The sequence below is a fragment of the Capra hircus genome, chromosome 5, assembly GCF_001704415.2.
Source record: "Capra hircus breed San Clemente chromosome 5, ASM170441v1, whole genome shotgun sequence".
Lineage (NCBI taxonomy): Eukaryota > Metazoa > Chordata > Mammalia > Artiodactyla > Bovidae > Capra > Capra hircus.
Genome location: NC_030812.1, coordinates 114,246,600 through 114,269,758, shown reverse-complemented (window position 1 = coordinate 114,269,758; position 23,159 = coordinate 114,246,600). Strand labels below are relative to the sequence as shown.

At 52.0% G+C, this 23,159-nt stretch overlaps 1 protein-coding gene across 2 annotated transcripts in view; it reads right to left on the bottom strand.

The window, feature by feature from the left end:
• Positions 1–16,187, bottom strand: part of ARHGAP8 (Rho GTPase activating protein 8) — a 53,776-nt gene extending 37,589 nt beyond the window's left edge. For both annotated transcript variants that reach the window (XM_018048888.1, XM_018048889.1), the window contains exons 1-2: positions 16,123–16,187; positions 36–155 (exon numbers count right to left, since the gene is read on the bottom strand). In XM_018048888.1, coding sequence (XP_017904377.1) covers positions 36–138 — 103 coding nt within the window. In that variant the 5' untranslated portion in view covers positions 139–155; positions 16,123–16,187. The remainder of the gene's footprint in view (positions 1–35; positions 156–16,122) is intronic.

Genomic DNA, 23,159 nt, shown 5'->3' with positions numbered 1-23,159 from the left:
CTCCCGGGATGGGGCTGGAAGAGAGCACACTGTACCTATTTCGGCCAGCTCCTCCAGGTCCAGCCCAGACATGCTCTGCTGGGGCGTAGGGCGGCCCGGAGGCACCGTCCGGACGCCGCCTCCCGAGGATCCAGGCATGGGGTCCTTCCGACAGCCTGAGGGAGAAGCACATTGAATCGGCGAACGTTTACCGTGAGGAATGAAGGGGCGCCCTTCACGGGGCCTGCTTGCTCTCCAATTTCCCTCCTTGACAAAGAAAAAGCAGCCACCTCCGATTCGCCTGGACCTCACGTCACTTTCGTGTTTGGCTTCCAACCTGCCCAGCACACCCCCGACCCGTGGGAAACTTGCCCCTCGAGGAACCACGTGAGGTCCTGGGAGCTGGACCCCTGGAGGGTGGCATCCACCCCATGTTTGGGCTCCTATATCTGACCTCATCCTCTGCAGGCCCTGCCCACTGATGAGGGCATGTGGACGGGGCACCCCCTGCCCAACAGCCCCCTGTCCCGGGAGAGCAGGGCAGAGGGCAGTGGAGCGGGGAAGGGATGTGGAGAGAGAACAGTGCCTCCAGGGCCAACACACTTTGAGGACAGCATCTTTGCTTCTTCACCACCGTCTCACAGATTCACACACACACTCCTGTACGCGCTTTACGGAGAGGGCAACTGAGGTTGGCAAAGATCACTTAGAGTGGCGCATGGCTGCACAGCAGGTAATCACCGCCAGCTGAGAGTTTGCCACCTGGTTATTCTGGGCCCTGGAGGCTGACGCGAAACCTGTGCAGAGCTTTACATTACTATCCAAACGGCGGAATATTGTGGTACATAAAAAGCAATGAAGTGTGGACACCTGGCACGACATGGATGACCCTTGAAAATACTGTGCTAAGTGAAAGGAGGGCATGGCACCCACTCCAGAGTGCTCGCCTGGAGAGTCCCCATGGACAGAGGAGCCTGGCCAGTGACGGTCCGTAGGCTCACACAGAGTCGGACACGGCTGAAGCAACTTAGCACGCACGAAGGAAGCCAGACCACAAAAGATGACGAGTCCACAGAATGAGTCCGTTCTAGAAAAGTCTGGAGCAGGCAGGCCCACAGAGACAGAGGGTAGCCACTGGGTACTAGGAAGTTGGGGGGGTGGGCAGAGATTAGGGAGGTGACAGCAGAGCAGAGCGGACCCTTTCTGAGGTGAAGAAAATGCCCTAAAATTGACTATGGCGATGGCTGCCCGTGTCTGCAATCACACTAAAAACCGCAGAGCTATAAACTGGTAAATTACATATTGTGTGAATTATATCTTAGTAAAGGTGTTTTTTAAAATGAACAGTGCCAGGTGAAAATGGCACATACAGCTTGGTCTAGCTTTTGAATAGTGAAAAGAGACACAGGACATTGCTTTTATTTATTTATTTATATTTTGTCCTAACCGCTGGACTGCCAGGGAAGTCTTCAGAATATTGTTTTTAAAATGCTGGCTTCTATGAGTTCTAGAATTAGGATTTATAAATCCATTTATTTTTCCATGTTTGTCCCTTTTTCATTTTTGCAAAAGCCTGTATTACACTTAATATAAGGTTAAGTCATATAAACTAAATTAATAAAGTTTTGTGAATACAAAAACACTTTAAACCTTGACGTCTTTAAAAAAACACAACGCACTTAGTAGCTAAGTGCCATTTTCCATCTTATTTTACAGATGGGAGAACTGAGGCAGAGATCAGGGAGCCAGCCCCTGAAGGGCAGTGCTGTGGGACTCCAGGACAATGGCCACAGATACAAAGAGCAGAGGGTCAGGGTGGGGGGCAAGGAGGGAGAGGCCAGCCCCACCTCCAGGGGGACCCCTCAGAGCCAGCTCAGTGAGGCTGCACCTGCCCACTTTGGGGGAGAAGTCAGAGTCCGTGCTGGTCTGCCACAGCTGCCAATGTTCAAACACTGAAATCTAATCTAAAACGAAAAAAAAAATCTGTATGCCCCAAACTCCACAGTTCCACACACCCAGCAGAATGTGTACATCCGTGTGACAAAGGACGTGGGCTGGAGTGAGCTGAAGCACTAAAACAGCCCCAAACTGGAAATGACCCGTGTCCACAGACGGTGAAGGGAGCTGTTGGTGTGGACGGTGCGTCTCAGGTGTGAGGACGGTATCGGGTTATGTAGGAGAACGTCTTTATGCTCACATGCTGAGACAGTCAGCAGAGGAGGCAGGAGGGCTGTACCACCTTCTAGGAGTTCAGCTAAGAGAGAGAGAAAGACAGAAAAAGCCCATAACGGATGGCACCAATTTCCAAATCAAGGGGAAAAGCAGGTGTTTTCTTATGTTTCTGCACTCGGAACAATTTTCTTAAAAACAGCTGGAGATGGAAGGAGGGCAGGAGGGGGAAGCCCTTGCCTGGCTCCAACACCCTGTTTATCAAAGAACAAAGCTGAGGCCCGTGAGGTGCAGTCAGTGGCTCAAGGTCACACAGCGTCATCCTCAGGGCGCCTCCCAGGACTCCTGACTCAGAGTTTCTCTCTCCTGACACCAGTGAGCCTGGGGTTTTGGCGTTTCCCCTCTGAGAGCTCTGCACGATCTGGGGGCCACATCACCAGGGCCTGTTTCCTGGCGTCCAGTTTCAACCAGCCTCCTCCCTGCCCCCTGCCGCTGTGAACCCTGCCAGCTGCTCCCCTGGGGGCGGGGGGGGGGCACTCTGCCGTCCCAGATGGCTGTGTGGCTTTGCCAAGGGTTGTGCCCTATCTGGGCTGAGGTGTTGCAAGAGCCTGGCTGGCTGCGGGTGGAAGACCCTGGGCAGGGCACAGGGGGAGAGCCCACGAGAGGGGGAGGGGTGGGAAAGAGGGGCAGAGAGCCCAGGAGCAGGGGGGTGAGGGTTCATGGGTCACTGGCCTTCTACAAGTCCCGCCCCCCGACACGTCCTGGCTCCTCTGTGCCTGCAGTTCCGGGGGACAGGGGGGCCTCACTGTGATGCCCCTTTTAACACCAGCAGTCCAGATGCTAGATCAGCCCCACCAACAGCCCACACTTAAACCAGTGATTGGGCCTGCCTCCACCTCTGCTTGCAGACCCCCGCTGCACCCCTGCCCAGGGCCTGCCTTGCCTGCCTTCTTCAGATGCCACAGCTCCGGAGGTGGGGTGGGCTGGGGTGCAGTGTGCACACAGGATGGGGTTTTCTCCTGGCATCATGCAGGGCACGGAGTACCAGGCAGGGGAAGCCTCGCCTGGGCCCCCCGCCCACCCTCTCCATGTCAGGAACACAGGGCTGCCTTCCAAATCCTGCGTTCCCCAAGCTGTGGGGGGAGGGGGCTGGGAGGGCAGCAGGAGTGAGCCCACGCCTAAGCCTCTGTACCCAGGCCGGGCAGGGGCCCCCCGCCCCGCCAGCTGCAGTGAAAGTGAGAAAAGAAGCTCAATCGTCTACACCCACAGCTCTGGACCCGCCAGGGCGGTCGGTCTGCTGGGAGCCCTAGCGGGGTGAACCTGGTCACCAGAGAGCCTGGCTGCCTGGCACAGGGGCCTGGGGGGCTGCAGCCCGTCCTGTGGGGGACTCGGGGCCACCCCCTCATTCCACCGACAGCTCATGACAAGCGGGAGGGGCTCCCGAGGTTTGAAGATGGGAGGGGGGCACTCTGTCGGCAGCCCACACTGAGCGCCCGAGCTCCCAGCCCTGCGTGTCCGCCTTGGCAGGCCAGCCTGTTACAAACAGCTTGAGAGCAACCAGCTGAGGGCACCGGGGGGAAGCCGGGCACAGGGGTGCCTGATTGGAAACACAGGGGCTGCTTCCTGGGGGCCTGCCCACCAGGGGAGGAAAACACATCCAGAATATTCTTGTTTCAAAGCCTCGCGGGAGGCAGACACCAGGGTGAGCCACCAAGGGGCCCCAGGCCTCCCCCTCGGCCGCCCAAGCGGTGGGGTGGGGGAGCTCTGGCCAACCCAGGAGCACAGCCTGAAGCCCCCGACCCTCCGAGGCAAAGAAGGCTTTGTTTTAACTCCAGACTCTGCCGCAACACCCAGAGTGCTTGTCACTCCTGTTTTTTCCTTTGCAAGCTCAAAACTTTCACCTGGCTGCCCATCTCAAACAGCACAGGCAGCGTTATCTGTTTTGAAGTTTGTGCACCAGGGCCTGAGCGTGTCACACACAATCCGTGCTTTGTTGTGGTGACGGAGGGCTGGGGGGAGGGTAACTGCCAGACTGAGCGGGCCCCACAGGCCCATAGTTGAGGGAAATAGAAGGCTTACCTGCCATCGTGGGCTGCTCCCCGGGCTTGGATCAGGGCCCGGAGGCCCACCTTGGCCCCCTGCTGCATGTGCTCAGGGGGACCCCACCCGCTGTGGGACAGATACACGGCCAGGGCAGGGGAAGGAAGACCCTCCCCCAACCCCGCCCCATGCTGCCCAGGCGATCCTCAGGGAGGCCAGCGTCCGGCTCCCATCAGGCCCCGCAAAGCTGCTCTCCAGGCCCAGGAGCCCCATGTGGCTCTGATGGGTCAGGAAGGCCCTTGGAGCTGAGGGTTCTGCACCAGCCTTATGATGGTTGGTTTTATACGTTAACTTGGCTGGGCTACGGTGCCCAGCTGTTTGGTCAAACACCAGCCTAGATGTTGCTGTGAAGGTGCTTGTGGATACGATTAACATTGACAATCAGAATCGGAAAAGGAGTACGTCAAGCCTGTACACTGTCACCCTGCTTATTTAACTTCTACGTAGAGCATGTCATGCGAAATGCCGGGCTGGATGAATCACAAGCTGGAATCAAGACTGCTGGGAGAAACACTGACCACCTCAGATATGCAGATGAGACCAGTAATGGCAGAAAGTGAGGAGAAACTAAACAGCCTCCTGATGGAGGGAAGAGGAGAGTGAAAAAGCTGGCTTGAGACTCAACACTCAAAAACTAGGATCACAGCATCCAGTCCCATCACTTCATGGCAAATAGATGGGGAGAAAGTGGGAACAGTGACAGATTTTATTTTCTTAGGCTGTAAAATCATTATGCATGGTGACTGCAGCCACGAAATTACAAGATGTTTGCTCCTTGGAATAAAAGCTGTGACAAACCTAGACAGCTTAATAAAAAGCAGAGACATCACTTTGCTGACAAAAGTCCGTCTGGTCAAAGCAATAGTTTTTCCAGTAGTCATGTACGGATGTGAGAGTTGGACCGTAGAGAAGGCTGAGGGCTGAAGAATTGATGCTTCTGAACTGTGGTGTTGGAGAAAACTTGAGAGTCCCTTGGACTGCAAGGAGATTAAACCAATCCATCCTAAAGGAAATCAGTCCTGAAAATTCATTGGAAGGACTGATGCTGAAACTGAAGCTCCAATACTTTGGCCACCTGATGCGAAGAGCTGACTCATTGGAAAAGCCCCTGATGCTGGGAAAGACTGAAGGTAGGAGAAGAAGGGGATGACAGAGGACGAGATGGCTGGATGGCATCACTGACTCAACAGACATGAGTTTAAACAAACTCTGAGAGATACTGAAGGACAGGGGAACCTAGTGTGCTGCAGTTCAAAGGGTCAGAAAGAATTGGACATCACTTGGTGACTGAACAACAAACCTCACAGATGGACCCTTTCTCCTCGGTGGCAGGCGTCAGAACACCAGCTCCATCACCCCCGGCCGCCCTCACCCTCCACCTGGGTCCACACATGTCTCATCTCCTCCCTGGGCCTCTCACTGCCAGGCCCTTTCCCTCTGAGCCAGGAATCACAGCCCCAGGTTGGGGGACATGGGTGCCAAGGTGCTGCCAGCATCACAAGGCTGTGCCAGCTGGAGCTGCAGACCAGGGGCACCAGCACGCAAAAGAGGCTTCTGACCACCTGACGGCTCTAATTATAATTCATAGCAAAGTGGTTTGTTGCTATAAAAATATATTTGCACATTACACAAATAGACCCTCGCAGCAATTACCCTAATGCTGTAGTCACAAATTATCACCTACTTAGCTCGGGCAAATCAGCACCAGACCTAATTTGAGTGGCGCAGGCAATGTGTGGGGTGCACAGAGGCAGAGCCTACCCCCATATTTGCACAGCCCCATCCCCCGCGCAGGACGGGGCCGCTGATGAGAGGCTCTGTGCGGAGGGCTGGGTGGGCTCGAGGCCATCCAGCGCTGACCCCGTATCGACACGGAGGGCACCCAGGGAGAAAGGGGCTGGCAGGGTCCCATCAGGGCAGGGGTGCAAGTCCAGGCATGAGGGCTGAGAAGGGGGCCATCACTAAGCTGGGACCCTAAGGTCTTGCGGTACACTCCATCAAGAGCAATTTTCACTCTTTGGTCTCAGCGATGTCACAGATTTACAGACACAGATCCCCACTACCGACGCTTCATCACAAACACCACCCGGACGCTGGCGAGAAGGCAGCTGTAGACTGTTCTCACAAGCAGCAGGGCCAGAAGCTGCTGGAACCGGGCATGACAGCTGGATGAAACACCCAAAGGTGGCAACAGTAAGGTCCAAACGAGCTCCGACCTGCTGCACGACGCTGTCAGAGGCCTGCCTGCAAGTGCCGAGGTGCTGGGCTGAAAAGACAAGCTGGGGTCGGGTGGGGGTCTGCTGAGCACTGCTGGGGCCGCCCACCCCCTCCCGTGGTTCTTGTAGACACCAACCTCAAGACTGGGGGCCACTCCCCTCCCCAGCATCCCTGTGGCCCTGCCCTTGGAGCCCAGGTGCTTGCTCAGGTGTGCACCTCTCATCTGCACGGCCCTCAGGAGCACATCTCATACCTCTGCACTCCAGCCCCGCTGTCTCTGCTCCAGCCTCACAGGCCTCAGGCCTGGGCCTCAAACAGACCAGGCTGTTCTTGCGTCAGGGCCTTGGCACTTGCTGTCCCCTCTCCCTGCAACACACGGTGACCGCAGGGAGTGAGCGATCCATATGGTTCCTGTTATGACCATTGGCTCAAGTCCAAGTCAGTAATTCAGGCTGAATTCAAATCTGCATCCTCACTGGTCCCCTTGGAGGTGGGATCCACAGGGAGAAACCTCCCCTCCACCTTCAGATCCTTCTGCATAGGAAGATCTGGCTACAGTTTAGCCAGGTCAAATAAAGACTTTCCCTTTGGAAGAGAAGCTATGACAAACGTAGACAGCATATTAAAAAGCAGAGACATCACTTTGCTGACAAAGGTCCATATAGTCAAATCTATGGTTTTTCCAGTAGTCAGGCACAGATGTGAGAGTCGGACCAAAAAGAAGGATGAGTGTGGAAGAACTGATGCTTTCAAATTGTGGTGCTGGAGAAGACTGCTGACAGCCCCTTGGACAACAAGATCAAACCAGTCAATACTAAAGGAAATCAACCCTGAATATTCACTGAAGCTGAGGCTCCAATACTTTGGCCACCTGATGCGAAGAGCCGACTCATTAGAACAGACCCTGATGTTAGGAAATTTTGAGGGCAGGAGAAGAAGGGGAAGACAGAGGATGAGATGGTTGGATGGCATCACCGACTTAATGGACATGAGTTTGAACAAACTCTGGGAGACGGCGAATTACAGGGAAGCCTGGAGTGCTGCAGTCCACGGGGTCGCAAAGAATTGGACACAACTGAGCAACTGAATGACAACAATGAAGCCAGAGAGAAAAGCACCCCAAGTCCCGGGGGATGATCAGCCCACCCGTACTTTCCAGATCCAGGGACCTTGTTCTGCCCTCTCTATGTCTGGTCCAGAGACCCCTCTGTACCCTGAAGTGTTGACCCCCAGCCCCTGCGCTGGCACTGTGAGCAAGCAGAATGGAGGAAGTCAGGGGGATGGGTTCCAGCCCGGGTCATTCCTCCTCAGTGAGGCCAGTCTGCCCCCTCAGACCCTACTTCCCTATCTGTGAAATGGGCACAAACCCTGCCCTCCACCAGTGCCACAGTGAGGATCATATAAAGCCCAGATGAGCCATCACTCTGAAAGGTTGGGCACTCCAGAGGCAGGTGTAAAGTAATGGTCAGCAGGGCTGTGCAAGCCAGGCAGTGATCAGAAGACAAGATTAATCTTATTCAGATCCTGATTAAAAAAGAACTTATGTACGGTCCAACTCTCACATCCATACTGGAAAAGCCATAGCTTTGACTCTGGACCTTTGACTATGAATATGGTCCATGACTACGGACCTTCCAGCAAAGTAATGTCTCTGCTTTTTAATATGCTGTCGAGGTTGGTCATTCTAGGAATCAGCGAACTAAAGTGGACTGGAATGGGTGAATTTAACTCAGATGACCATTATATCTACTGCTGTGGGCAGGAATTCCTCAGAAGAAATGGAGTAGCCATCATGGTCAACAAAAGAGTCCGAAATGCAGTACTTGGATGCAATCTCAAAAACAACAGAATGATCTCTGTTCATTTCCAAGGCAAACCATTTGAATGTAATATTGATATTACAGTAATCCAAGTCTATGCCCCAACGAGTAAAGCTGAAGAAGCTGAAGTTGAACGGTTCTGTGAAGACCTACAAGACCTTTTAGAACGAACACCTAAAAAAAGATGTCCTTTTCATTATAGGGGACTGGAATGCAAAAGTAGGAAGTCAAGAAACACCTGGAGTAACAGGCAAATTTGGCCTTGGAATGTGGAATGAAGCAGGGAAAAGACTAATAGAGTTTTGCCAAGAAAATGCACTGGTCATAGCAAACACTCTCTTCCAACAACACAAGAGAAGATTCTACACATGGACATCACCAGATGGTCAACACCGAAATCAGATTGATTATATTCTCTGCAGCCATAGATGGAGAAGCTCTATACAGTCAACAAAAACAAAACCAGGAGCTGACTGTGGCTCAGATCATGAACTCTTTATTACCAAATTCAGACTTAAAATGAAGAAAGTAGGGAAAACCGCTAGACCATTCAGGTATGACCTCAATCAAATCCCTTATGATTATACAGTGGAAGTGAGAAATAGATTTAAGGGCCTAGATCTGATAGATAGAGTGCCTGATGAACTATGGAATGAGGTTCGGGACATTGTACAGGAGACAGGGATCAAGACCATCCCCATGGGAAAGAAATGCAAAAAAGCAAAATGGCTGTCTGGGGAGGGCTTACAAATAGCTGTGAAAAGAAGAGAAGCGAAAAGCAAAGGAGAAAAGGAAAGATATAAGCATCTGAATGCAGAGTTCCAAAGAATAGCAAGAAGAGATGAGAAAGCCTTCTTCAGTGATCAATGTGGAGAAATAGAGGAAAACAACAGAATGGGAAAGACTAGAGATCTCTTCAAGAAAATTAGAGACATCAAGGGAACATTTCATGCAAAGATGGGCTCCATAAAGGACAGAAATGGTATGGACCTAACAGAAGCAGAAGATATTAAGAAGAGGTGGCAAGAATACACAGAAGAACTGTACAAAAAGATCTTCACGACCCAGATAATCACCATGGTGTGATCACTCACCTAGAGCCAGACATCCTGGAACGTGAAGTCAAGTGGGCCTTAGAAAGCATCACTACAAACAAAGCTAGTGGAGGTGATGGAATTCCAGTTGAGCTGTTTCAAATCCTGAGAGATGATGCTGTGAAAGTGCTGCACTCAATATGGGAAATTGGGAAATTGGGAAATTTCACTGCAGCAAATTGGGAAAACTCAGCAGTGGCCACAGGACTGGAAAAAGTCAGTTTTCATTCCAATCCCAAAGAAAGGCAATGCCAAAGAATGCTCAAACTACCGCACAATTGCACTCATCTCACATGCTAGTGAAGTAATGGTCAAAATTCTCCAAGCAAGGCTTCAGCAATATGTGAACCGTGAACTCCCTGATGTTCAAGCTGGTTTTAGAAAAGGCAGAGGAACCAGAGATTAAATTGCCAACATCTGCTGGATCATGGAAAAAGCAAGAGAGTTCCAGAAAAATATCTATTTCTGCTTTATTGACTATGCGAAAGCCTTTGACTGTGTGGATCACAATAAACTGTGGAAAATTCTTCAAGAGATGGGAATACCAGACCACCTGACCTGCCTCTTGAGAAATCTGTATGCAGGTCAGGAAGCAACACTTAGAACTGGACATGGAACAACAGACTGGTTCCAAATAGGAAAAGGAGTACATCAAGGCTATATATTGTCACCCTGCTTATTTAACTTCTATGCAGAGTACATCATGAGAAATGCTGGACTGGAAGAAACACAAGCTGGAATCAAGATTGCCAGGAGAAATATCAATAACCTCAGATATGCAGATAACACCACCCTTATGGCAGAAAGTGAAGAGGAGCTAAAAAGCCTCTTGATGAAAGTGAAAGTGGAGAGTGAAAAAGTTAGCTTAAAGCTCAACATTCAGAAAACAAAGATCATGGCATCTGATCTCATCATTTCATGGGAAATAGACGGGGAAACAGTGGAAACAGTGTCAGACTTTATTTTTTGGGGCTCCAAAATCACTGCAGATGGTGATTGCAGCCATGAAATTAAAAGATGCTTACTCCTTAGAAGAAAAGTTATGACCAACCTAGATAGTATATTCAAAAGCAGAGACATTACTTTGCCGACTAAGGTCCATCTAGTCAAGGCTATGGTTTTTCCTGTGGTCATGTATGGATGTGAGAGTTGGACTGTGAAGAAGGCTGAGCGCCGAAGAACTGATGCTTTTGAACCGTGGTGTTGGAGAAGACTCTTGAGAGTCCCTTGGACTGCAAGGAGATCCAACCAGTCCATTCTGAAGGAGATCAGTCCTGGGTGTTCTTTGGAAGGACTGATTCTGAAGCTGAAACTCCAGTACTTTGGCCACCTCATGCGAAGAGTTGACTCATTGGAAAAGACTCTGATGCTGGGAGGGATTGGTGGCAGGAGGAGAAGGGGACGACAAAGGATGAGATGGCTGGATGGCATCACTGACTCGACGGGCGTGAGTCTGAGTGAACTCTGGGAGTTGGTGATGGACAGGGAGGCCTGGCATGCTGCAATTCATGGGGTCGCAAAGAGTCGGACATGACTGAGCAATTGAACTGAACTGAACTGAACTGATGGTGGTCATAGCTTTTCTTCCAAGGACCAAGCATCTTTTAATTTCATGGCTGCAGTCACCATCTGCAGTGATTTTGGAGCCCCAAAAGTAAAGTCTCTCACCGTTTCCATTGTTTCACCATCTATTTCCCATGAAGTGATGGGACCAGATGCAATGATCTTAGTTTTCCGAATGTTGAGTTTTAAGCCAGCTTTTTCCCTCTCCTCTTCACTTTCATTAAGAGGTTCTTCAGTTCCTCTTTGCTTTCTGCCATAAGGGTGGTGTCATCTGCGTAGCTGAGGTTATTGATATTTCTCCCGGCAATCTTGATTCCGGTCTGTGCTTCATCCAGCCCGGCATTTCACATGATGTACTCTGCATATAAGTTAAATAAACAGGGTGACAATATACAGCCTTGATGTACTCCTTTCCCAATTTGGAACTAGTCCATTGTTCCACGTCTGGTTCTAACTGTTGCTTCTTGACCTGCATACAAATTTCTCAAGAAGCAGGTCAGGTGGTCTGGTATCCATATCTCTTGAAGAATTTTTCACAGTTTGTTGTCATCTACACAGTCAAAGGCTTTGGTGTAAAGATGTTTTTCCCTCTTCCCTTTTCAATGATCCAGCAGATGTTGCCAATTTGATCTCTGGTTCTTTTGCCTTTTCTAAATCCAGTTTGAACATTTGGAAGTTCTCAGTTCATGTACTGTTGAAGCCTTACTTGGAGAAATTTGAGCATTACTTTGCTAGCGTGTGAGATGAGTGCAATTGTGTGGTGATTGAGCATTCTTTGGCATTATCTTTCTTGGGGATTAGAATGAAAACTGACCTTTTCCAGTCCTGTGGCCACTGCTGAGTTTTCCAGACTTGCTGGCATATTGAGTGCAGCACTTGCACAGCATCATCTTTCAGGATTTGAAATAGCTCCACTGGAATTCCATCACCTCCACTAGCTTTGTTCGTAGTGATGCTTCCTAAGGCCCACTTGACTTCGCATTACAAGATGTCTGCCTCTAGGTGGGTGATCACACCATCATGGTTATCTGGGTCATGAAGATCTTTGTTGTACAGTTCTTCTGTGTATTCTTACCTCTTAATATCTTCTGCTTCTGTTAGGTCCGTACCATTTCTGTCCTTTATTGAGCCCATCTTTGCATGAAATGTTCCCTTGGTAATTTTTGAAAAGATCTCTAATCTTTCCCATTCTATTGTTTTCCTCTATTTCTTTGCATTGATCACTGAGGAAGGCTTTCTTATCTCTCCTTGCTATTCCATGAAAGTGAAAGTGAGAGTCACTCAGACTCGTCCGACTCTTTGCGACTCCATGGACTATACAGTCCATGGAATCCTCCAGGCCAGAATACTGGAGTGGGTAGTCTTTCCCTTCTCCAGGGGATCTTCCCAAGCCAGGGATTGCACATAGGTCTCCCGCATTGCAGGTGGATTCTTTATCAGCTGAGCCACAAGGGAAGCCCCAAAATACTGGAGTGGGTAGCCTATGCCTTCTCCAGCAGATCTTCCCAACCCAGGATTCGAACCGGGGTCTCCTACATTACAGGCAGCTTCTTTACCAACTGAACTATCAGGGAACATCACAAATGCTTAAGTAATCCATCAGCCCTCCCACCTACAATGCAAGCTGTTACACAGCTCCCTGACCTGGGAGCTCTGACAAGGGTGGGAGCAGAGCCCCTTCCAGAGGCCAGGGCCTGCAGAGGCGCCTAGAACTTGACCCCAGGGGGTCATGGCCCCAGGGGGAGGTGCTTTCTGCAAGCCCCACACATGCCCCGCAGGTTCAAATCTTCGGCCCTCTGGCTTCAACCACCCGCAGCTTTTCTGTGGATGATAAATGCCCTGACCCAGTCCCCAGGAGGCTTCCTTTGTTTGTTTTCATTTTACAACCAGGTAGGGGGAGAGAGTGGGCAGGTTCCCAGAAGGTTCTGGACTCCTGACCTGCCAAACCAGTTCCTTCTATGGAACAGCCACTGGCTCCAGCCATCCAACTTCTTGTGCCCTGCTCTGACCAGGGTCACTGCAGAAAGAAGGGCTGGGGAACAGGTTCCAGCCAAGCTTGGCCCCCACAGTCTTCCCTGGGTGTGGGTGGAGACTAAGAGGGGTAAAGCTGCCTCACCCTGTTTTCGCACTCCATACAAATTACCTTTGTTTCTTCCTCCCAGAAACTCCCTGAGTGACAGCACTGCCCGTATTTTATGGGGAAACCAGGGTGCGGGGTGACTAGCTCCTGGCAAGCAACTCTCGGTCACTTGGCCAGGGTGAGGGCTCAGGGAAGCAGGCACCAGCGGCAACTGTTGACCAGAGCGCAGCCCGCCTGCTCTGAGGCTCAGGACACCCTGCCCGCCTGGGAGGGGTGGAAATGGACCTGACACAGCCGGGTCTCCTGCCTGGTAGGGACCCAGGAAACTGGAGAGAGGCCAGATCCAGCTGCCAGCACCCCTGGGAGCCTTCAGGACAATGGCTGGGGCGGTGCCCTCCCCTGGGCATCTCCGAGGGCACCCCCGCGCAGAGGGAAACCCGCCGATGTGCCCTGGGTGGCCAGGGAAGCCCCTGGATACACCTTCACATCTTCCTTGAGCATCAGTTTCAGTCAAAGGATTGAAGGAAAAGTTAATTTACTGAAAGGAAACTGAAAGCATTTCTTTTATCCCCAAGCTACTCTCACACAGACTTGAAGAGAAGTCACTGAAGGCTTGGAATGTCGTCCCCCAGGAGGCAGACCTCAGAGCCCTGGGACTGCCCCTCCCTCTCCCTTCCCACCCCCTTGCCGCTGGGGAGGGCGTGGACTCTGCTGTCACCGCAGGGTAGGTCTGGCTCTCCACTTTCTGGCTGGCCATGTGACCTCAGAAAGTCATCTAAACCTCCCTGCCTCAGTTTCCTCATCTGTAAAAGGGGACAGTAACAGCCCCTGCCTCGTGAGGCATGTGTGAGTGAAGAATAAGGCAATTAAGTGTGCAGTTAGGGGACTTTCCTGGTGGTCCAGGGGTTAAGAATCTGCCTTGTAGTTCAGGGGACGTGGATTCAATCCCTGGTTGAGAACCTAAGATCCTGCAAGTTGTGAAGCAACTAAGTCCGCGCACCACACCTGCAGAGTCCGTGCACTGCAACGAGATCCTTCCTGTGGGCCGAAAGTAAGACCCGAGGCAGCCAAAAAAAAAAAAAAAGGCATGCAGGTAGGGCCTGAGAGCCGCAGCAAAGGTGAGTGTGACCTTCTGGGGGAAGGATGGTCAAGGGTGTCACTTTAAAGGTCAAAAGGCTGAGTCCCCAGGAGGGAAAGTGACCTGCTCAAAACCTAGGTCCCTGACTCCGCCTGGGGCTCCTTGTCCCCATCCTGTGCCTCGGCGTCCCCACTGGTGAAAGAGGGTGAGATCAAGAGGCCGGTGTGCCCGCCAGGCACCTCCAGGGTGGCGGAGCTCTCGCTGTCCTCTCTGTAACCATCCCTGAAAGCCTCTCTGAAAGCCACCATCCATGGTGTGCCCAGGACAGCCTCACATGGCACTGGCTTGTCAGGGAGATGCCAAGATCCATGGGATGTTTAGTCAAGTGTCCAGACCTCAAAACGTCTCATTACGGCGCTCACTGGTGGAGTGGCTAAAGCTGTGGCATGGAACACCACCCAGCCATAAAAAGGATGAAATAATGCCATCTGCAACATCGCATGGACCAGGAGGGCATTCTGCTTTGTGAAGTACGTCAGAACAAAAGACAAATACTTTGTTTTCACTTACTTGTGGAATCTAAGTAGCAAATACAACAAATGAACAAGCATCTCTTGGAGGTTGCATTTCAGTGACTCAGTGATATCATCCAAGTGCATTCCTACCGCCTGCACCTGACCACCTGTCGGGTACTGCCCAGGTATGTCTACCCCCACCTATGACTTATCCCCAGACAACCACAGCCCCCCAGCTTCTGTGTGCGCACTCTTTCCTGCCTACCTCTCACCCATTTCCCAACTTAATGGTCACCTCCTCCAGGAAGCCCTCCGAGACCTCCCACAAACCTCTGGCTTCCCTATGTCACACAGAGGCTTGACTCTGAGTCCCCCTTGGGCAGGGACTGCAGAGGCGGCCTTCCACAAGGACTAGACAGGTTCAGGCCTGTGCACTGTATCCATCTTCACCCCTCGGCCCCTGCTCAGCCGCTGGCTTGAGAAATGGCTTAAAGTCACCAAGTTAAAGCAGAAACTCACAAACAAGAGCCTAAAACCGCCGACACAGACCGACCGAAAGTTACCTGGTGGTCTTAGATTTTGAGTTCTCACCAAGACAAATCGCATTTCACGGACAAGCAGCACCGTGCTCTTTGGAATCCACACAGCCCTCTGTCACAACCCTCAAGTCTGTGAGCTCCAGGCAGTCAAAGCCAGGTCCCACCCCGCCCAAGACTCAGGAATTCCTCCCCGCCCACCCTGCTTCCTTCTCCCCGGGAGCTCTCCACACAACTGGCCTGGCCTGGGGAACCCCTAAGCCAGCGCTGTGGACAGTGGCCCTGGGCCAGGGTTTGCGAAAAGGGAAGGTAACCCGGGGCTCTCTCCGAAACTGGCAGTTTGGGAGGCTGATTTAACTTCCGGGCATATTAAGTCGTGTTGTTGCGGGGGGCGGGTTGGGGGGGGGGTCCATCCCCTGTGACCAGCGGGCAGTAACCTCCAGCTGGAGCCCCTGAGTCTGAAGAGACTCAGCACATGCCCTGCCTCAGTTTTCTCATCTGTGAAGCAGGTCGATGCCTCCCAAGTTCGGGATGAGGGAGCTGCTGTGCGGGCTATCCGGGACCCCGAATGAGGGGAGGGAAAACAGGGAGGTCGGCGAAAGTTTGGGCTGAGATGGCCCAACCAGAACAAACCCAAACAAGCAACCAGAACAACCCCAAACAAGAAAAGGCGGGAGAAGCGACGGGGCTGGGAGGGAGGAGGGGGACGGGGTGTAGGGAGGGGGCTGGGAGGAGAGGCGGGGTCCGGAGGGGAGAAGGGCGGGAGCGAGGATGCGCGCGCGTGGAAAACGGGAGGTGGGGTGTGCGGGAGTGGGCGAGGGGCCGGGCCGGGTTGGGGCGATCGCGACTCTCCGGGTACCGCGCCCCGCCTCGGCGTGCCCGCCCGAGCAATGGGCCGGGCCTCAGAGCCCGCGCCGCCTGCCCGCCCAGGCCCAGGCGGGCTCCCTCCCGCGGACACCCCGCCGCCTTACCTGACGCAGCCCCACGGGCTCCTCACCTGGGCTCCGCGAGGCCCGGCGACTCACCTGGCCCCGCCCCGGACGTGGCTCCCGCGAGGCCGCGCCCCTCGCGCCGCCCCTCCGGCGCCGTCTCCCTGGAGCTCAGGACTGGAGTGACCCTGGGTCACCGCGAGCTACCATTTCTGCGCATGGGCAGAGCGTCTGCCCCAGCCCTTTGCCGTCGTTCGGGCGCTCAGGCGCGTCCGACTCTTTGCGACCCCGTGGACTGCAAGCTCGCCAGGCTTCCCTGTCTATCACCAACTCCCGGAGTTTGCTCAAACCCATTTCCATTGTGTAGATGACGCCATGATCCCCTTAAAGTGAAAGTGAAGTCGCTCAGTCGCGTCCGACTCTTTGCGACCTCATGGACTGTAGCCTACCAGGCTCCTCTGTCCATGGGATTTTCCAGGCAAGAGTACTGGAGTGGGTTGCCATTTCTTCTTCAGGGGATCTTCCTGACCCAGGGATGGAACCTAGGTCTCCCGCATCGCAGGCAGACGCTTTGCCGTCTGAGCCACCAGGGAAACCCTCAGTTCAGTTCAGTTCAGTCGCTCAGTCGTGTCCGACTCTTTGCGACCCCGTGGACTGCAAGCTCGCCAGGCCTCCCGGTCCATCACCAACTCCCGGAGTTCACTCAAACTCATGTCCATCGAGTCGGTGATGCCATCCAGCCACCTCATCCTCTGTTGTCCCCTTCTCCTCCTGCCCCCAATCCCTCCCAGCATCAGAGTCTTTTCCAATGAGTCAGCTCTTCGCATGAGGTGGCCAAAGTACTGGAGTTTCAGTTTCAGCATCAGTCCTTCCAAAGAACACCCAGGACTGATCTTTAGAATGGACTGGTTGGATCTCCTTGCAATCCAAGGGACTCTCAAGAGTCTTCTCCAACACCACAGTTCAAAAGCATCAGTTCTTCGGCGCTCAGCTTTCTTCACAGTCCAACTCTCACATCCATACATGACTACTGGAAAAATCATAGCCTTGACTAGACGGACCTTTGTTGGCAAAGTAATGTCTCTGCTTTTGAATATGCTTTCTAGGTTGGTCATAACTTTCCGTCCAAGGAGTAACTGTCTTTTAATTTCATGGCTGCAGTCACCATCTGCAGTGATTTTGGAGCCCCCAAAAATAAAGTCTGACACTGTTTCCACTGTTTCCCCGTCTATTTCCCATGAAGTGATGGGACCGGATGCCATGATCTTTGTTTTCTGAATGTTGAGTTTTAAGCCAGCTTTTTCACTCTCCTCTTTCACTTTCATCAAGAGGCTTTTTAGTTCCTCTTCACTTTCTGCCATAAGGGTGATGTCATCTGCATATCTGAGGTGATTGATATTTCTCCCGGAAATCTTGATTCCAGCTTGTGCTTCCTCCAGCCCAGAATTTCTCATGATGTACTCTGCATATAAGTTAAATAAGCAGGGTGACAATATACAGCCTTGATATACTCCTTTTCCTATTAGGAACCAATCTGTTGTTCCATGTCCAGTTCTAAGTGTAGCTTCCTGACCTGCATATAGGTTTCTCAAGAGGCAGGTCAGGTGGTCTGGTATTCCCATCTCTTGAAGAATTTTCCACAGTTTATTGTGATCCACACAGTCAAAGGCTTTCGCATAGTCAATAAAGCAGAAATAGATGTTTTTCTGGAACTCTCTTGCTTTTTCCATGATCCAGCAGATGTTGGCAATTTGATCTCTGGTTCTTCTGCCTTTTCTAAAACCAGCTTGAACATCTGGAAGTTCATGGTTCACATATTCCTGAAGCCTTGCTTGGAGAATTTTGAGCATTACTTCACTAGCGTGTGAGATGAGTGCAATTGTGTGGTAGTTTGAGCATTCTTTGGCATTGCCTTTCTTTGGGATTAGAATGAAAACTGACCTTTTCCGGTCCTGTGGCCACTGTTGAGTTTTCCAAATTTGCTGGCGTATTGAGCGCAGCACTTTCACAGCATCATCTCTCAGGATTTGAAATAGCTCCACTGGAATTCCATCACCTCCACTAGCTTTGTTCGTAGTGATGCTTTCTAAGGCACACTTGACTTCACATTCCGGGATGTCTGGCTCTAGGTACCTACTGACCCCCTTAGGCAGGGCATCATACACTCAGGAAAGGCCCCTTAGCCCTGAAGGTGCCGTTGAAGAATCCGGGGCCCCAGGCAAGGGGAGGACTGGTCTTCCGATAGGATCGCATTAGAATCCAGAGGGCTTCCCTGGTGGCTCAGACAGTCAAGAAAATGCCTGGAATGCCGCGGAGTTCCGATCCCTGGGTGGGAAAGATCCCTGTAGAAGGGTGTGACAACTCCAGTATACTTGTCTGGAGAATTCTGTGGATAGAGGAGTGTGATGGGCTCCAGCCCACGGGGTCGCAAAGAGTCGGGCACGACTGAGCCCCTAACGCTTTTGACTCTCACCCAGAGAGCGGTTCAGGAGCGGGATTCTACAGGTGGGTCTTCCTATCGGGCCGGGGTCTGTCGCCCACCTTTCTGGCTGCAGCTCTGTCTGCGCTGCCCCCCAGTCTCCCTGGTTTCTGAAGGCCAGTGCCCCCACAGGGCTGAGTGTGCATTTCTTTTCATCTCTACCCGCTCCCCAGCCTCCTGCTTTGAAAACCGCCCATCACCCACTAAATGGTGATCACCAACTAACTCTCCTGAATGCAGACTTCTGTCTCTGGACGCCCACTTCACGTCTGCACGTGCAGAACTTCGAAGGCAGCTCAAGCTCCACACGCCTGGGTGAGCTCAAGCTCTTCTCCTGGGTGTCCCACCTCCTTCTCCACCAGCCCCTTCCAAACCGAGGGCGCGTCCTTGGCTCCCCTTGTTCCCTCACCCTCCACGTGTAGGCCTAGGTTGAGCCCCGATAGCTCTTCCTTGAAGATGCGTCACAACGCCAACACTTCTCTCCACCCACGCTGGTCCCAGTGGCCCAGGCCGCCAGCGTCTCTCATGTGGCCCAGGGCAGCGGCCTCCTGACCCATGTCTTGGTTCTGTCCTCGCCCCCTTCCCTCTGTATCAACACAGCAGCTCGGGGCGGGGCGGGGTGGGGTGGGGGAGTGGGGGGGTGCAGGGGGTGGGGGATGGGGGGTGGGAGTGGTCCTTCCTGAGAAGCTATCCCGCCCCCTCTTCCCCCTCCTCCTCTCAGGAGAGGGGTCAGGCACAGTCCCAGGCTGCCATACACGGAAGGTGGTGTGGCTGCTGGCAGCTCTGGGGTTGCGTGTGGGGGCTCTGTGGTCCCCAGTGGCCAGTGTACAGCCGGCAAGATAATCGGGTGTATTGACCCTCCCCATTTCTAGGGGGTGGGGGGATCTGACTGCAGAGGCCACACTGTGGTATCACCCTCTGCCACAGACTGGTGCAGGGTCCAATCACGCGGGCCTTCTCCAGGGTACAGTGAGCAGTTCAGGACACTCCAGTTGGTGGGATGAACTGGACTTTGCCTGGAAATTTGAGGAAGAAACAATTCCTGCTCTATCTTTTCCTCTCCCCAACCCTAGATGAAGAAGCATGGTGCTCCTGGGATAGCAAGCAGCCATCCTGGGACCGCAAAGAATCTAGGCTTGGGATAAAGCAGAGATGGCAGGGAACTGGGTTCCCGGTGACCCTGTAGAGCCCCTGGATCAAACCTGGCTGAGGCCCACACTTCCTTGGGCACCAGTAGATTTTCTTATTGTTCAAACTAGTTTGGACTTTCTATTTCTTATGACCAAAAGTATCCTCTGATAAAACATTGTTATGCTTTTTAACCAAATTGCAGAGTTTCTCTCCTTATAGCGCTAGCAGAAGAAAACCCAGGGAAGACCTGGGTGGCTAAGCCTGAGATGCGCAACCATTCCAAGGATAGGAAGGGGGTTAGACAGACCAGAACTTTACCCTCCCCAAGGTCAGGACAGCTTAGGGACTTCCCTGGGGGCCCAGTGGCCAAGAAGCTCCTAATGCAGGGGGCCCAGGTTCCATCCCTGATCAGGGAACTAGATCCCACATGCCACAGCTAAGAGTTTGCATGCCACAGCTAAAAGACCCTGCGTGGGGCAATGCCCCACGTGCTGCAGTCAAGAACCAGCACAGACAAATCAATAGAAATAAATATAAATCAAAAGACAGCTTCACGCCAGTTGTGCTAACGGTAAGCATGAAATAAGTGAATACGGTTTAATATTAATGGGAACCAGTGCTTGGCTCTAAACCTCAGCTGTCACCTTTCCGAGGCAGGCCAGCACTACGAGGCTGTTTGCTGACTGCAGTATCTCCAAGTGTCCAGTCTTGCGTCCAGCACATGGTAGTCACCGTTCTCAATATGAATGAATGAATGACAACAGTTTCTATTGTCCCCCAAGCAGCTGCCTTTTTCTGTGCAAAGAATCTGTGACCATCCTGGCATGTGGGCTTGTTCACCTCACACATCCCGAAAAGTGAAAGTGTTAAGTCGCTGGGTCCTGTCTAACTCTGTGCGATCCAATGGACTGTAGCCCGCCAGGCTCCTCTGTCCGTGGGGATTCTCCAGGCAAGAATACTGGAGTGGGTAGCCTATCCCTTCTCCAGGGGATCTTCCTGACCCAGGAATTGAACTGGGGTCTCTTGCTTTGCAGGTGGAATCTTTGCCATCTGTCACCAGGGAAACACTTGTATGTTATTATTGGTACCTTCCTTGCTCTCAAAGGACTTTGAGGTGAGAAGATGGAGGGGTCCATGGTGCTGCCTGACCTCTAAGTCACATGCACATATGAGCCCCTGGATGGACTGGGAAGGGGGCCTTATTTCTAGGTCAAAACTCTTCTTCCTTCTCAAAACATGACAAGGAAATGGAGGAGATGCCCCATGACTTACATGTTTGATGGGTTTCAGCTAGTGTTTATGCTGCCTTCTGTTTTCCTTTTGTGGAATATAAGCATCTTTTATTATCAAGGTAAGATCAGTCTCATGAAACTGGGACAATTTTCTGGTTCAAAAAGTGACTTTGGACAGAAGTAAGAGAAAACACCCCTCTCCCCTTCCCAGCTGGTCTGACTAGCAATGTAATTTCATGGTATTAAGATTGTGTCGGGGGGAATGCTGCCCTCCTCGCTTCTGTGTTTTGTGAAAATCTCATACAAATTCCACAACCACAGCTTGGTGATATTAAAACATATACAATAAAGCAGTCAGAATGATTCTGGGAAAAGAATGCAGGTGTGTCCCGCCATTCATAATAAAAGGCAAAAGAAGTAGAAAGAAACTGTGAGACCCACAGTGCCTCCCTTTTTGGTTCTTTCTGTTTTCTCCCCAAGCACGTCTAATCAGTCATCCACCAGTTAGTCATTCCCTTTTGTAGCTGTAACAATGGCTCCTTGCATTTCAAATGCTTTGCGATAAAAAAGAATGAATAATAATGCAAAATGAAGGAATTACATCTGACTGGTATTATTCCCAGCTTTATTAAATTTGCTCCGTACAAATGTTTATGAAGTCGGAGAGTTGCTTTTCCCCTGAGCCGCAAATTCCACATTAATAAGTGCTGGGGGATGGGAGCCTGAAAGGAATGAGGAAAGAAAGACCCCTCGTCAGTGGTCTTGGGCTTCTCGTTTGTTTTTTTCCCAACTTTAACTCTCCCTGCTAGCTGCTTGAGCCAAGATGTGGTCTGCTTTGAATGCTACTAAAACCATGAAACCAAAATTTCCCCACTAAGTGTGGGCTTAGGCGTGATATCCAAGTTGAGCCAAAAGGCGTCTAGGAGTTCGTGTTCCAACCCTCCCCTTTATGGGCAGAGACCAGTGAGGTGAAGGGCTTTATGTGCTACCGCGCAGCCCAGCCAGGAACCCAAGTGAGGTTTCCGGACCGTCTGCCGTCCTGACATGTGCCCCGTCCAAATTTTAAGCAAATGCGTTTGGTTGTTAGCATTGACTGCACACAGCACACGCCCCTTGATGTCTGCTGCCACTGTTTGGACCTAATTCTCGAAACCCTTTTGGTTTACACCTGAGCAGTTCTCATTCCTGATGCCTTTTGGGCACCAGGGTGGAAGGCTGGTTGTGTCCTCTGACACCCCGAACGTTTCAAATGCCTTTGCTGTGTGCAGACTCCCCACCGTATTAGTCTCTCCACCCGAGGTGGCCAGACCTAGGGCTTTACCCAGAGTCCTTTTCAACCAGGACCCTGACACGGACTAGACTCCACTGTTGTGACCTGCACCATGAGAAAGAAGGCGGCCCTGCAATGTTTTATGGGAAAGGGAAGCCTCCGATGTCCAGCCAGGGCAGGGGGCAGGGAGGAGGGGCCCTGCAGTGGGTAAGGGTTAAGTACCTGGGACATGATTGCTATTGGTGCTGGTGACAGTTGTGGGTTTGGCCCAGGATAACTGGTACATTGTTATGTGGTGAGAGCACTTCCACATAGTGGGAGTGATTTCGGGGGGAGGTGGTGGGGGGAGCTTCAGCCTGCAGCCACTTGAAGCAGGATTTTGGCTTCTGGCCAGAGACTGGAGTCAGGCCGCAGCAGTGAGAACACTGAATCTCAGCCACTAGACCGGTGGCCAGGCCCTGCCCGTATGGCTTTGCATAAAATGGGTTTCCACAAAGAAATGGAGAATAGTGAAACAAGCGAAGCTTTTATTAGAAGAGTGCGTGTGGATAGACACACGGTGGGCTCAGAGAGAGAGCAGCGCCCTCGGGGTAGCTGGAAGCAGCTCCTTTGCTGGCTCCATTTATTCACGTACCCCAGTATCCTCCCCTGTCTGCACACACATCTCTTAGCCAAGACAGATTCTAGCGAAAAAGCCTATGAGTAGGTTGACAGCACTCCCTTTTGACCTCCAAGAAGCCTTCCTGCGCATGTATGGTTGGGAATGTCTCCTTGACCTTGAGAATGAGAAATACGTGGTGTCTCATCTGGGCAGGGCTCAGCTCCTCCTCTTCATCTTGGAGTGTCTATCCACAGGGGACAAACTCCAGCTGTTCAGCCTAGGGCCCATCTATCTCCTGCCTCAGGAGCATATCTGAATGGTAGAAGCATCTCTGTGGAAGGAGCACCTCTGAGCAGTAGGAGCATC